The 16304-nt window shown below is 43.8% G+C and overlaps 1 protein-coding gene across 2 annotated transcripts in view; it reads right to left on the bottom strand.

Annotated features, from left to right (window-relative positions):
• The window catches only part of LOC148532284 (40-kDa huntingtin-associated protein-like), a 50449-nt gene extending 35521 nt beyond the window's left edge, over window positions 1-14928 (bottom strand). The window contains exons 1-5 of one of the 2 annotated variants that reach the window (XM_088468125.1): window positions 14783-14898; window positions 12774-12820; window positions 9048-9122; window positions 4828-4900; window positions 2785-2944 (exon numbers count right to left, since the gene is read on the bottom strand). In XM_088468125.1, coding sequence (XP_088324251.1) covers window positions 2785-2944; window positions 4828-4900; window positions 9048-9122; window positions 12774-12820; window positions 14783-14841 — 414 coding nt within the window. In that variant the 5' untranslated portion in view covers window positions 14842-14898. Of the gene's footprint in view, window positions 1-2784; window positions 2945-4827; window positions 4901-9047; window positions 9123-12773; window positions 12821-14782 lie in introns of both variants that reach the window. The other variant, XM_088468124.1, reaches the window with a different exon arrangement.
• Between the last annotated feature and the right edge of the window lie 1376 nt (window positions 14929-16304).

Genomic DNA, 16304 nt, shown 5'->3' on the forward strand with positions numbered 1-16304 from the left:
CAGATATTTGAAAACTCAGGCTTTGGACCTAGGAATCTGTTTAGAATCCTCCACTTGGAGTACCAATCTAACTGCCTTGAACAAAGTCTCAACATCAACTCTAGACACAGAGGGCCTGGTTCAGACCCGCTCGCGAGCGCTATGCGCTCGAAAGCGGGTCGATGGTGGCCCAGTGCGCAGGCACACGATGGAGCCGGCTCTGTCATGCGCATGCGCGAGACCCGGATAGCGACGGGCAAACCGTTGCTCCGGGTCTCATACCAAAGGGGGCGTGCTGTCGATGTTGAGTGACAGCACGTCCCCTTTGGTGGGCGGGCAGGGAGCGTGGCTGCCCAGACAGAGGCGTTCCCATGGGAATGCCTACCTTCTGGGGCCGGCCCCACTGACATCACAAGTGATGTCAGTGGGAGTGCTTTCGGCTCTGTTACTCTGGGGCTTGCGGTAACGAGACCCTACCACAAGGGTCTCGTCGCAAGCCCGATGGTCGCGATGGTACCATCTTTCTGGCTGCTTGCTATAGCTGTGGGTGGTCGCTCTGAAAAACAGAAGGCCGGTCCTGATTCAGAGCGAGCGCTCTGTCAGAGCGTCCGGCTCTGAATCAGGCCCAGAATCCTCAGGCACTGAGGAAGTTTCGACTTTGGAGGCGACTGAGATACTAATCTCATGCTCTAAGGACAACTCAGATTCTGAATCGCCTTCAGATAAGGGCAGAGAACGCCCCCTTCTAGAAGGCTTGCGCTTAGATGAACTATCCCCGTCTACCATCTGCTGGAAGGCTAGACGTATGAGGACACATCTGTAACAGACAGAGAGGTAAGAGAGACCTACTTCACAAGCTTCCGATCTATAAAGTATGACACGTGTTTAAGGGCATATTTGTCCAGCCAGATTTCAAGGGTAAAAAGTGATCAGGCGATAGTTTGAGTATAGAAAGAGAACTGAATTAAGTTTTGTGTGAATTGTGTAACGAGGTGATATAGTTTCTAGAGGTTATGTGGGTGGTTCAGGAATTTTATAAACTTGCCTGAAGAGTTTTCAGGGAAAGCTTGAAGGTTAAGGTTGTTGTGTAAGGGAGCACGTTCCACAGAAAACCGTCTTGGAAACAGTGATCAGATAATAAGTGTGGATGAGAGACACAAATCTTGCGCAAATAAAGAGATGTGTATTAGTGTAGTCTTGCTAATAATCATGTATGTACATAGTATATTTAATTTTGGATTCAGTAAAATACAGGCAACCAATAAAGGGGCTGATTATCCAGATGTCAGGGCGATTAAGAAACATGCCTTCCTCATACAACTGACTTGTTGTTCTGAATCATTGATATGTACTATGCTTAGCGTTCCCGCTAGGCTGGAGGGCAAAAAGCACCCTGCCCTGCAGAAAGAGGGCAAAAAGCGCCCTGCCCTCACAGCCTGCGGGTGCGGTCTTCACCCGCGGGTCGCAGTGTCCCGTGGGTGGAGAAATGTGCGGCATCTATTCTCCCTGTCTGCAGCGCTTGGGGGCTGCCCGGCGTGTCTAAGTGCCGGGCACGCCCCCAAGAGTGACGAAAAGGGGACGCGTCTTATAGACACGTCCCCTTTTCAATGACCACGCCCCTTTTTCGGGCGCGCGTGCACAAAGGTGCCTTCTCTAGCTCCAGCGCCCTGCCTGCCGCCGGAGCTATAGTGAACACTATATGTTCTATATATGTTTTGTTTCCAAAATTGTAACCATTGTATCATTTTATTTGCTTGCTCATAACCACTGTACAGATGTGTCCTCATACATCTAGACTCAATACGCCATGCAGCGCGACTTGCCTGCCGTGAGTGAGCAAGTCGCGCTATTCTGCTAACGTCAGGCGTCTTTTTTTGCCGATAATATGTCTAAGTCGCACTCAGATATACAAGTGTCGCATATCAGATTAACAAGCACAGTCTCACGGACCTGGCATGCAGAAAAGGGCTTTTTAGTGCGACCGCAGCAAAGATATATAAGGATCAATAAATCTGTAATTATTTTAATAATAATTATGGAAAAAATACATTGACATTTGAATTAAAAATAGGTTTTGGTCCAAGCAGTACAGCGTATGTCCAGTCACAGTATGTGCAATGAAATCTATATCAATTTTTGTATATAGCTTTTACCAACAATCAAACACGCAGGTGTCATACTTTGTTTTTGTCAAGAATAGGTAAAATAAATATTAGATAATATAAAATCTACTATTACAACCAATAAATGCCCAAACAAGCTTCAGAGTGAAAGGGTCAATTGCGATTTTCATTTGGCAATCTAAAGAATTTCATAAGAGCATCGTGAATTTAAGTATATCAAAGACACTCAAGTCACTCTAGAGTCAAGTACCTAAAAGAACATGCGACAACCAAAGAATTCATTTGAAAATATTTTAAAGTACAATTATCTTGAACGTCAATCCAAGTTCAAGAAATACTTTCAAATATAAATAAAGTATTGTATTAATAATCTAAGCAAATGTTTAGTAAAGGAACTGATACACAAAGTTAATCTCAATTTATTTAAAGGTGACATACAGTACTGTATGTCCTGTGACACATTTTGATTGTGCAAGTTAATAATGACAAAAAAATATATGTTTTTAAAGGGGCACAAACGTAAATAAAAGGGAGTGATATAGCTCTAAGGTTTTGGAATAACTAAATTGCCTGCACAAAGAAAATAAGTTATCCTAATTATCACAAAAAGAAAATTGTTTAGTTAGAATCCCTTTAAAACAGTACTCTAGAACAATGGATGCTAAAGTACTGTACAGCTAACCTTGATAGCAAAACTGTAGCAGTTGATAGCAGCCTGCAAATGCTCCTCAAATCCTGGACACCTCAAATGCTGCCTCTCCTTCTCCTCTTGCAGAAAGAGACGAGCTGCTTCGGTCAAAGCCATGGCTTCTCCAGGTGCATTAAACAATGTCTGTTCACACCTGTAACAAAATACACCAAAGCATAGAATCCTCAGCAAACATCAGGCCTGTGTACATCCGCTACTGCACATGTGCATCTTTGTGTATCTCCGGGTGATTGAGTCAGACACATTTTGTCCGTTTCACTCTGTAAGTAAAATGGGCATTTCTGGGTGTCAACTAGGCATATGCGTAGAAGAGAATGGTCTCGTGGTAGTGTCATGGGCGCGCAGCCAGAGTTATGTCCTATACTGTGTGGTGTGTATTTCAGGCTGATCTTGGTGCAGCTGTGTCGATACTAATGATGACACTTGTGCAGCGAGATGGGGCAATGCATATGCATTAGGACGCATGTATAGGCGCTTTACCATTCCCTTTTGAAATCCGTTTGCATTTCGTATGCTTCCCCATAATGGTCTGATCCTGTATGCGACTCAGAATCAGGCCCATAAATTTCAGAAAACCTAAGACCAAATTAGCTGGTTCTTGTAGCGAGAGGTTTATTTGCTTTTAATTGTATTTTCATACATTGTATTGAGAAATGGTTTTCAAAATGGATAAAAATGTGCGGTTGTGGGTTTCTGGGCTACAGATGGATAGATATATAGATAGGATAGGATGGAACCACTGGCTTCAGCATGCCCAGAAAACGAGGTCAACACACCCCCAATTTCAGGGATGCTGCTTCCACACTGCTGTAGCCTGTAAATCAGGATACAGTATCTGGGCTCTGTGAGCCAGCTCGCAGACAATAATCGCCACATGTGCCGATCGGCCACCACCGGATTAGTATGCAAATCATGAATCAGTCCCAAACTCTAAATCAGGCCCAGTGATGTTTAATTTAACAAAAACACTCACGTTTCTATCCAGGATGACTTGGTCCAGATTCATTTAAACAAATTTGGTAACTTAGGGCGGTATCCAATTTAGTTTCACCTGCCCGACTTTTCGGCGACATCGGGTGTTTTGGACACGGAAAGTTATCATGCGCGTCCCTGCTTTCCGCCGTATTCAATTCCAAAACAGGCGAAAACTGCAAGCGGCGAATGCACAACAGGCGGAAAGTACTGTCAGACTTGGGGAAATCAGCCTTACACCCCCCCCCCCAAAAAAAAAGATGACCCAACATTGGGGATCAATGTAGAAGTGTCCCAATAGCCCTAATAAAACTATTTGGAGTACTGAAGTTGTTTAAAATGCTTGTTATTAGCGTCCTTGCAAAAGTGGTGAAGAATGGCATTAAGCAGTATTCTTGGTGAAAATAAGTAGTCAAATTTGGGGTACTTGAAAATGGGGGCTAGCATATTTTAATGTCTCTAAAGTGAAGTTTTAGAAAAGTCAAATTCCTCCTGCATACAAGCACCTGCAATCCCAAAAACACTTGGCCCCTTCTTAGAGCCTCCCCAGAAGCTTGTTTCGCTAGTCTTTGAAGTTGTCTCCCCACTTTTGTCATTCTCGCCCCCAATTTCAAAGGCATTTTTTTGGGGGGGGATCCTGGAATTTTTTTTTATTCTTTTTTTGGGGTGATTTGTCTTTTTTTTTGGGGGGGAGGAGATAGTACCAAGGTTCTGAGTGGTTTCCCAACATCTGCACCCCAGAATACAGATTTTACACTTTTTTTTTTCTCCTGCTATTCTGTGGAGAAAAAGTATCGCCTATTACAGTGCATTGACTTTCCGCAGAGGCGAAAACGGAAATGGATTGATTACGGAGTAAAAAAAAGGAAAAATTATCGCTAAAAACCATGCGAAAACAACTTTGCGCTTCTAATTGAATACCGCCCTTAATGTTAGACAGACTTGCCGAGGAGAATTCTTCTTGCTAAGACCACTGCGCTACCAACAGAATGGAGAAGCAGTGCTTCATAAACATCCTTCTGATAACTAAACACACAAACTCACCGTGCCATGGCCAGGTTACAGAAGCCAGCATACTGAAGGCAGTCCTGTTGCTTAAGCTCTTTTGCCAACTGACCTGAGAGATGGAGAAATATACATTACAACATTACAATTTTACATAATCAAAGGAGAAAAGGGGGAACTGGTGCACACTATAGTAACCATAACCGGGACCAGTGCAAATTACAAATGTAAAAACGAAAGGATAGCTCCAGGCACCAGGGTCTCACAGTTACACAGTACATGGATGGAAATAGTTTGTTATATTCTCTAAAAGAAAATAATTACTAAGAAATATTAGGGATAGAACCATATGTCACTCTTTTCAGTAACCATAAATAAGCATGCCTGGAAATTTTCATCCATTGCAGTTGAAGGTGTTATTTTAGGTAAAGATTACTAAAAAAAAAAACATGTGATCCTACATATTGAGTAACACCTCTATGGTGTTCTATCTCTATCTTCCACTGTCCTCCCACTGGCCCATTGCATCATTCAACTGGTCATTTCATTTAATAGCTGGTCAAAGGACTTTTGTATTAAGTGCATTGGTTTTCACCATCCATTATACAAGATACTACTGTAGTCATTAAAAGGGGAACAGAACATCTCTAAGTAACGTAGGGCCTGATCCTGTGTCACACGCACTGCTGATGTCGGATACAGTAAAGCGGTTTTTAATTCTGCACATTCGTCTGTCGTACCACACGTGTCCAGATAGTGTGCGCAGAGTCGGAGTTGTGATTGAGGCGCATGGCAGACAAATAGACTCAGAAATGTGGTGAAAATGTAGTGGGAGTGGTGACTTAGTGCAAGCACAGAGATGTTACGTCTTATGGGCGAGTTATGGGGGTTTCGGTAGCGTTCGCTGAAAGTGGCTGCATTCTTAGATGCTCAAACGTTTACATAGGCGGCCAAACTCGGCGCAAGTATAATACACCAATCGGATGCTGACAGCGGGCATCTCAGTCAATGCACATTCAGACGCACAGGTATTCACCGGGGAAGGGCTTTTGCATAAAGTCGCAGACGAGCGTCCGACTCAGAATCAGCCCCTTACTGTATACAGAGACATCAGACGTAATATTAGTATGGAAGAAGCACGCACTGAGGTTTTGGTGACTGTTTCAGATTTTCTGTTGTCTACTACTAAGATTCAATGTGATGCCCAACAGCTGGCCAGGATTGCAAAGGGCAGTCTCCCCAAACCATACAAATAATGTTTTTTTATGATATTGGAAGAAAGGAATATTAAGATTTCATTAATAGACTTGCTTCCATTGTCTAACTAGCACTAGACAGATAAAAGCGAATTGCTTATTGTTTGCTGTGATCAGGTGCACATTTTGTACTTAAATGTAATGTTAATAATGGAACCTTATGACCTATTAATAATTCTTTATTTATTATTATTGAGCTCTGGGTACCTGATCACATTTACATACAGGTTAAGGATAAAACTATAAACACAAGTACTTAAAAGGAAGACCAGTAACTATATAGGTTAATATAAGCTTTGTAGTTCCTCTAGTGTAGGATAGAGATTAAAAACAAGCTTCTCTGACAGCCCTGGCCCTGCCCCTGTATATGTATCCAACAAATTTGCGAACATCAAGTCAACATTTATGTTAGGTGTGTCTCTAATGGAGCATGATGATGGCAATGAAAACGTTTTCTATAAAACAGTTTGGACAAACCCAGTAAAGCATACAGAAGTGTCCTCATACACGGTGCGGTTTTACGCCATATGTTGCAAGACATTCGGGCTCTGAGACAAGTAGCGTACTGTGCTTTTCTTTAAGTTTTGCGCCGTAGTCGCATCGCAGGTGCAAGGAAAAGCCGCTCACAGTGTACAGAGATGCTAGGCTGCAACTGTAACTGCACAGGAATTGGCTTTACACACCTACAAAGTAATTGATGAAACGGAACTTGGCCTGAGGAAAAGCAGCGGCTGCTCGCATCGGAGCCCTTCTTACATAGATTCAGACTCAGTCGCACACAGATGTACAAACGTCACAAGCCCCAGTGGTCTGTGTAATTTAGCAATGCAGTTATGTCGCTTCCAGTTGCATTATTTATGTGAATAAAACGCACATTTTGAGCGACAAAAAATGCCAGGCACGGCCGAGTCGCCAGGGACCCGGGGCACCGGAGAGACACTATTTAGCCCGACTGAAGTCTCAGTATAAAATTTTGGACACATCGGTACAACTCTTATTTTCAAAGATAAGTGATGAGCGAGCCCATATCTACGGGCCCAGGTGCAGATGCTTTGTAAGGGTCAACAAACCATGACCGCTAAATAAGTGTAACTGCTGATGGAAGGGGTACTGTTCAGTATTTGAGGAAGTACAGATAAAAGTTTAATATGTAGATGTGTGAATAAAAAGCAAAGTTCAGAGATGTAGTTTAACGCAGCCTGACATAACTGTATCGCTAGAATGGAAGTGTAGGAGTGTTTAGGTATAGACAGTGGGCGACTTATACTGTATATATTATGTAGGGTTTAGTGGGATATATAGGGTTCATTTTTAGATAGCAGGGGAGGATAGATAAAAATGTGTAAAGGTCAGCAGTGTTGTAAACAGTATGGTGTATATTTACTATAGTGCGGATTTTTAGAAATGGAGATGTCTCCCATAGCAACCAATCAGATTCTAGCTATTATGAAGATGCTAAATAAATGTTAAGTAGAATCTGATTGGTTGCTATGGGCAACATCTCCACTTGTAAATATCCGCATTTTAGTACAGATGTGTCCACATACATCTATCCTCCATGTGCTCCAAGTCGTGCCACACATAACGCAGGAGCTCTGTGTGACTTTGTAGCGCTGAGCATCCCCATAGGTCACGGTCCTGGCACGCCTGAGCCTCCCTGAAGAGCCCAACACTGCCTGGGCCAGCAGTACAAGTAAAGTCAGCTCTGACCTCGCGGCACACTAGTGTGCCACGGCACAGTTACTGAAAAAGGCCACTGTAGATGGTAAATTATGTGTGTGGAACAGGCTGTTATGTGAATGTGTTTGGTACATTAATCTGTTGGCACACGGCTGCTGAATTATGAATGGTCTCCGAGAGCCATTTAATTGTGAGTGGCACTGGCTGGTATATTATATGTGAGTGAACAAAGCTAATTCTGTATATGGCACAGGCTGGTAGAATAGTCTTGGCATGGTATGTATGTTCAAAAGGCTGAAACAGTTGGCCTGATTTAAAGTTGAAAGTAATGTGGTCGCATGTGTGGGTTTTTTTTGTACTGTGCATGCTCACAAGGCCGACCGGGGCAACATTCCCATCTCTTCAGATCTGCAGGCTATTCAGAGTATCATGGAAGACAGCCAGATCTTCACATGAGGAGAAATGAGAATAACTAGATGGCAATAGGGCATTCACACGTAGCATTTATTTTGACATGGGCGTTTAGACAGAATTGCAGTCTACTCAGTTAGTGTTCCCACTAGGCTGTTTTAGCGCGGCACCGTGCCCTGCCTGATTTTTTAAGGAACAAAATGCGCCGTGCACTTTTAGCAGCACCCCCCTAAACAGCCTGTACTATGCCTTCCCCACCCGTGGACCGCAGTGTCCTGCGAGTGGGAAAAGTTGCAGTCACCATTCTACGCCGGGTGAATAGATTTAGTGTGCATGCGCACGTCATCTTTTCACAGTGAGGGGAGAGCTTGGGGGAAGTCCAGCCTCCGTAAGTGCAGGGTACACCCTCAAGTATGACAAATTGGGGGCGTGTCACAAGGCCACACACCCTCCCCCCGGCCAGCCACACCCCTTTTTTGAAGCACGCCTTCAGCGCGCGCAGAGACTCTGTGCACGCACCCTCAGCGCCTCAGCCCGCAGTCTAGCGGGAACACTCTTCAGTTTTGGGCATTTGCAGAGATCCAGTGATTTCAGATAAATCTTTTTCACTCACGGTAGGGCTTGTGCAAATCCATGCTAACAGGGATGACGTCTGCTCTTACAACCAATGTATAGGGAAGACGCATAGAACCGGCCACCTCTGAATGCAGGCGAAAATCATAAGCGATATACAAGCACACAATATCGCCACAGATCTAGAAACTTTGCAACTCTGAATCAGGCCAAGTGTGTTGGGACACATAGCTGACGTATCTTCTGTGGGTTGGGAACACAGGGTAGTATATAATGCACAAGCACTGAGAGTATTCAAAAGATGAGTGTGTTGATCCCTATTTCATTGTAGCAAATTACCTGTCCATTTATGTGACTGGGCATGGAGGATAGAGCTCCATGTGGCAAAGGCAGTGTCATGATGTGGAGAGCAGACTGCAGAAAAGTTACAGACAGAGAATTAGATAATGGAAGGAAAGAGCCTCTTTGGATCCAGGAAAACATTTTTATAAAACAGACATACAGCATAAACAGGGCTGTGTAAGAGGAAAGGACTGTCTGACTGCATTTGGCCATCATACTCTAGCTATAATACTCAGTGCATATCTGGAACTTCTGCTCCCAAGTTTCTGAACTAAAATACACTGGACCACTAGATGGAAGGTAGGGTTTCTCTGGTGAAAGGATGCTGTTATTGATCGGTTATGATAAGGCCCCTAATTGTAACTGCACTTTACTGCTGATTCATGTAAGACAGGAGACACTGCTTACACACAAGTCCAAATAAATGTAGTGTTTATTACATCAACTTCAGATCAATCAAATCAGCACATAAGTCAGTCAACTGACAGATTGGAACACATTCCCATAATGCCTTTCATTCGTTAAGTTCTCAGAATTGTGTGTATATTCCACAGGCCTGCTAGCTACAATGTTAGCGTCTAATGCATGTCATGGTTTAACATCTGATTTGAGATTGGTTATATATCTGCGTTCTACGGTGGAATGCAAACTGCGTCCTTATCGCCTCTGATTGGATAACAGCTTCCCGTAAGCCATGCGTTCCATGATTAACTGCATACAGTTTTGGCGCCTTACTCAGCTAATTGGTGCCAATTGTTTATATAAGGGGGCTATGCAGACAGTGGGCCTGATTCAGGTCGGATCGCAATGCTGCGTTCGCATGCAACCGGCCACTGCGAAAATATGCTAATGAATGCATTCGCACTGCCGCTGCAGCACAAGATGCAGATGCCCAGCACAACATAATGCCACCCCCTTACCCTCTTCTCACATCCGTACTAATGTGCAAGTATGCAAAATCATCGGTAACATCGGAGCTGCAGGCACACTTGTGGTTGACATGACCCTGCCGCAGAAGTTGCTAAACTTCCTGCAAGCAGTGAGTACTCAGGCTACGTATAGGTTCGCTGTGAATAATTTATGCACGCCCCTGCAATGGCATTCGAACGCCCTGACATGCTTGCGTTCGCATGACCACCCCCCATCACAACCCACAAACGGCACTTCCTGTCAATCACTGAGTGGTGGGTCTGTGTGCTGCCTGTCTTATATGCATGCGCAGATTGCAAACATCGGCCGGCTGCGTGCGAATGCAGCATTGCGAACCAACCTGAATCAGGCCCAGTGTCAGTATGCTTCCTGTTCTGCTAACTGATGCTGCCTGCTGCAATCATTGGATGTGTCTTGACAAAGGCCCCTGTGAGGATTGAAACATTGACCGACATACTGATTGATCTAATAAACACTATTATATATATATATATATATTTATATTATGTAAACAAAAGTAATTGGACAGTCCCTCGCAAGCGAAACGCATACCATTGCACACGAGTTCCAAATGGCCACTAATGTGGCGGTTTCAACAAGAACACTTCGTAGGGAGGCCCATGCACTTGCAGTTCTACAGAAACAAATATTTTGCTAGGACAACAAGTTGCCAGGGCTACGCTGGATTGGTAAACAGAAAGTTTAGTAACCCGGATGAACTGGCCAGCTCAGAGTCTTAACCCCCATTGAGAACCTCTGGGATGAATTGGAGCGACGGGTGCTTTCTAGGCCGACTCGACCTTCTTCAGTGTCACAGTTGGTCACTGTACTTAAGGCGGAATGGCAAAACATACCCCCTGCTGTTCTCCAGGAACTTGTGGACAGTTTGCCAAGAATGATGTTAGCAGTAATCACTGCACGTGGTGAACCCAAAAAGTACTGACGTCAATGAAATCTCATTTATATATTTGCTGTCAGTGTCCAATCACTTTTGTCTACATAGTGTTTGTAATATATATATATATATATATATATATATATATAGCGTTTCCGCTAGGCTGTTTTAGCGGGGCCCAGGAGGAGGGCAAAAAGCGCCTTGTCCTCACAGCCTGCGGGTGCCGTTCTCACCCGCGGGACGCAGTGTCCCGCGGGTGGAGAAACATGCGGTGACCCGGTCACCGCCGGAGAATAGACGCATCTATTCTCCCTTTCTGCAGCGCTTGGGGGCTGCCCAGCATGTCCGTAAGCGCCGGGCACGCCCCCAAGTATGCCGAAAAGGGGACGCATCTTATAGACACCCCCCTTTTCACAAGGTTGCCCTCTCTAGCTCCGGCGCCCTGCCTGCCGCCGGAGCTAGAGTAAACACACACGTGTGTATATTATATATATATATATATATATACACATATATACAACACACATACTTCGTCAGTCTGCCGGCACTCAATCAAAATAATCAACTTGCTCCCTTGCACAGATCAAAAGAAATCCCATAGAAACCACAAAGTAACTGGCACTCAGAGACCGCAATCATAATAAATCCATGTGTATTGGTCTAACGTTTTCAGGGACACAGCCCAGTCTTCAGGACAACATACATACAATGTCTGTTTGTTGTATGTATGTTGTCCTGAAGGCGGGGCTATGTCCCTGAAAACGTTAGACCAATACACATGGATTTATTATGATTGCGGTCTGAGTGCCAGTTACTTTGTGGTGTGTGTGTGTATGTATATATATATATATATATATATATATATACACACACACACACACCTTTTATTTAGCAAAGCAGCACCGTAGCTATATCATATTACTATATAATACTTTTTAATGGGTTCCGCCTTCCTACACTGGTCAAGGCGGCACTTTTTCATATGCATGAAAATCCATGAGTTGGCCTACACTTTGGAATCCCTGAAGCTCACCAGAGGTCTCTAGTGGACTGTGCGGGTCTTCCTGTCTGGAATCCAGAAGAGCATTCACCAGTATTTGTTATGCATTACAGTCACTGAACTTTGGGCCTGATTCAGCAAGGAACTCAAAGGAGAGAACGCATGCACCCGTCCGCTGCGAGAATATGCTCATCAATGCATACGCACAGAGACAGCAAGCACAAGATGCAGATGCCCAGCCCTATATTAAGCCGCCCATCTCCCTTTACTCAAAGCCTGATCAGTACACACGATAGCGTAAACACTGGTAACATCGTGAACCATAATAGTGGTTGACAAGACCTCGCGCAGGATCTTGGCAACTTCCTGTGCGCACAGGATCTCATCACTGCGTCCGTCGCCATACCGGCTTAATTATGGACTCCCCTGAAACGGCATCCCAACGCACAGGCACACCTGCATTCACCTGACCATCCCTGTCACCACCCACAAACGGCACTTCCTGGCAATCAATATTAGAAGGGGTCTGCGTGTAGTCTGTGTACGCTTACCCGATTGTACTGGCTAGTTCACGCACGCACAGTGCGATGCATACACAGTACAAAAACATCGGCCAAGTGTGTGTGTTCTCTCCTGTGCGCTCCTTGCTGAATCAGGCCTTTTGACATGATCTCAGCTGATTAGCAGAAACCGATAACTTAAGAGGGAGACTCCTGTATTTTTAGTGACCGCTATAAAAGCACTCTACTTGTAGTCCTTTTCTTTTATATGGTCAAAGAATGTTTATGTGACTTCTAATAGTGTAATAATTGACATTAGGGAAGAATTATATATAAGTATCAACACTAGAGCCTGTTTTATTAGTGATCATATAAAAGCACAGAGAGGACTGGCTTACCAAACTGTTCACTGGCTTCAGCCACATTCGGTTTCCGAAGGAATCTCCTACAATTGAAATGTATAAAGTGTAAGGTACTGCACTATTCGTAATGTGTCCAAATTGCATTAAATAAATTACAGATGATTAATGAAAACTATCACCTTACAGATCAATAAACAGCATAGTTTAAAGCTAGAATACAAGCAAACAGCACTGTGGAATCACTCTAGGGGGTATATTTACTAAAGTGAGAGTTTTTAGAAGTGGAGACTCTGCCCACAGCAACCAATCAGATTCTAGCTATTATCTTCTAGAAGGCGCTAGTTAAATGTTAAGTAAAATCTGATTGGTTGCTTTGGGCAACATCTCCATATCTATAAACTCTCACTTTAGTAAATATACCCCTAGGTTTGGAAAGAGAGGAGAGACAATGTATAGAACCTCATAGGTGTACATGATTGAGTTAATAAAGATTATGTACTAACATTATAACAGCTTGCAATACTGCTCTAAATGAATAGTAACTAGTTAAGACTGTAGCTTTCATCAGCCAGGTGAAACAACAAAATCAAACGTTTCATCGGTTGCTATGATCTTAATGTTATATATATTCAGGCTTCATGTTATATCAAGTGTTGGGGTCATGCTTTCAATAATAATAATAGGTATAGGCACCCTGGGAGGCGGAAGGTTAGGGTAGCTGCGGGAGGTTGGGGTTAGTCACCACCGGAAGGGGTAGGTTTAGGCACTAACCAGGAGGGTTAGGGTGCGGGGTGTGGAGGGGAGTGGGATAGCATACTTACTTATCCCGTCAGAATCCTCAGCATCGGGATGCTGCGATCTGTGTTTTGACAGCCGGCATCCCGAGTGCTGGGATTACATACCCAACCCGTACAAAACACACTGAACAACCATCATCTGCGATCCCGCTGGCCGGTTGATCCCCTCCCTGCCGCAAGTGTATGGGCAGATCCGCTGACCGCTCGTACACACAACACAATGAGCAGCTATATCTGTCATCAGCTGTGCTGTACAGCTAACACGATATGTCTGTGAATGATGTAGTTCACAGACATATCGTCTGTACACACTGGCCAAGAGGCACACAATATATCGCCCGTTCAATTAAATGGCTGATATGTCAGCCAGTGTGTACCCAGCATTAGTGATAGGCATTGCGGGACAGCTGCCTTTTGGAGCAATATTGATTGCTCTGTTACTATAGTATTCACCTCCAATGGGTCCCCGATAATAATTTAGCCCCATAGTCCAATAACAAGTTGGAAGTCTATTGGATGCAGACAAAACATCCCAAAAGTGTATAAGGATGCGTGCGTTTTGTGTGGGTACTTATTTAGATTGTAAGCTCCAATGTGGCATGTGAAGGATACAATATTCTCTGCACAGTGCTGCATAATATGTTGGAGCTATATGTTCTAAATATTTACAATTTTCAGAAATGTTGGTAAATAACCATCATTACATCCATGGCAAAATAATGTTGTGTACAGATTTAGAATAAGAAGCAACAGAGAGGTTGGATAGAAGGATGATGATATGCCAGAAAAAATAATAACATTAAGAAAGCTTTATAAAATCTTTCCTGTTACATACAGTATAATGATGTCAGTGTGACAAGTCCAAGTGCTTACTGTATAACATGGCACCTTTCCTCCCCCAAACACAATAGCAACAGGAAAGTATACCAATATTCAGGGAAATTCACCCTTCGGCAAAGACCACCCCTGTACAGTAACTGCATCAGCACATAAACAGCAATGAGAAACTTATGAGAAAAAGGCAGAAACAAGGAACAATGCTGCAGATAAGGAGGGGACACCGCACAAATGGACAGGCTGCTACAGGACGGGCAATGAATACATATAGATGACCGTGTGTACATCAGACGGAATGTATGGAGGGAGAAGAAATCAGTGATGCCTAAATAACACGCGTTGCTGGGAATGAATAGGTGATAAAGCGGTCAGGGAAAATGCTGGAATATTAGCCTTAGTACAGTGTCTCACTTCTTCAGTTTATTGGACACGGCCCGGTAACGCAGCAGAAAATCCCCGTCAGTCGCCATCCTTAGTCGGTGACAGCTTGGTAACTTCCGGGAACCCTCTGATGCGCCAGCGCCATGTTACGGTTGGCCAATGTGAGACACTAAAGACTCCCCCTTCCGTGTCCCGCATTACAGTACAGGACATTTCTGTCTTTAGCGCCATCTGCTGCTTGTTACTAGACGATTCACATCACATATCGGGGTATGCACGTTATCCTCCACATCAGTCCCTCTTTTCAGTCTAATGTATAGCTAAAAATTAGTAAACTCCTCCATGGATCCTCTAAAGTGTTTCCTTGGCTCCAAATATGCATTATAACATTAGTTTATATAGTATTACAAGTTTTACTGTGCTGTAAACTAATTTTGTTGTTAACCACAGTTCTCACTAAGGGCTCTATTTATTAACATTATTTTTACTAAAATAAAGTGAAAAAGGGTGTTTTCACACCCTTTTCCCATTATTTTAGTATCACCTATAGTTATTACATGGCAACTGGAGTAGAATTCGTAAAATTCTACTCCAACCCCTAAGTATCACTTATTTTTAGTAATCAGAGCGCATTTCCCATAATTGTAATGGGAAATGTGATCTGGCCAAAGTTACTAAAAATAAAATGTGAAAAAAAATACCTAGGGAGACCCTGTGATAACGCCACCTGGAGGTTATCCAGGGTCTCCCCCGGTTACCGGACTCCTACTCTACTCTAACGGGGAGAGCAGAGCCGGGAGTCGGTCCCAGTAATCAGCTGTATGGTCTAAACAGACCACAAGCTGATTACTGTAAAAAAAAAAAAAATTGTCAAATTTTTTTTTTACTTACCTGACTCCAGGGATCGGTGATCAGGCCTCCGGTGATGTCTTCCCTCCAGTCAGCTGGTCTCCCATAGTGCACTGCGGCCCGGTCATCAGGTGATCGGGTCCCAGTGCAGTATGGGATATCACCTGACCGGACGCATGGCTCATGCAGGTAAGTGCAATTAAGGGAGGGGGGGTGGGGCTTAGTGCCGGGGGGGGGTAGCAGCGGCGGTCGGCGCATGCGCGGTCACCTTGTCACGGTATTTTTTGCGTAAATCCCTGTGATATTGCCTGAATTCACAATGCAAATTCAGTCGATAATATCACACTACAATCTGCATTCAATATGCGGATTGTAGTAAATAGAGCCCTAAAGGCTCTAATTATTGACATTACTTTTACTAAAATAAAGTGAAAAGGCGTGTTTTCAAACCCTTTTCCCTTTATTTTAGTGTCACCTAAATTTACTAAAGGGCATTTGGAGTAGAATTCGTAAAATTCTACTCCAAGCCCTAATTATCACATATTTTTAGTAAACAGAGCGCATTTCCCATGATTGGGAAATGCGATCTGCCTGAGGTTTTACTAAAAATAAAATGTGAAAAAATACCGGGGGAAGCCCAGTGATAAGAACACCAACTGGAGGTGGCGTTATTCAGGGTCTCCCCTGGTTAGCCGACTCCTGC

Source organism: Taudactylus pleione, unplaced genomic scaffold, assembly GCF_031769625.1.
Source record: "Taudactylus pleione unplaced genomic scaffold, aTauple2 ptg000080l, whole genome shotgun sequence".
NCBI classification, from domain to species: domain Eukaryota; kingdom Metazoa; phylum Chordata; class Amphibia; order Anura; family Myobatrachidae; genus Taudactylus; species Taudactylus pleione.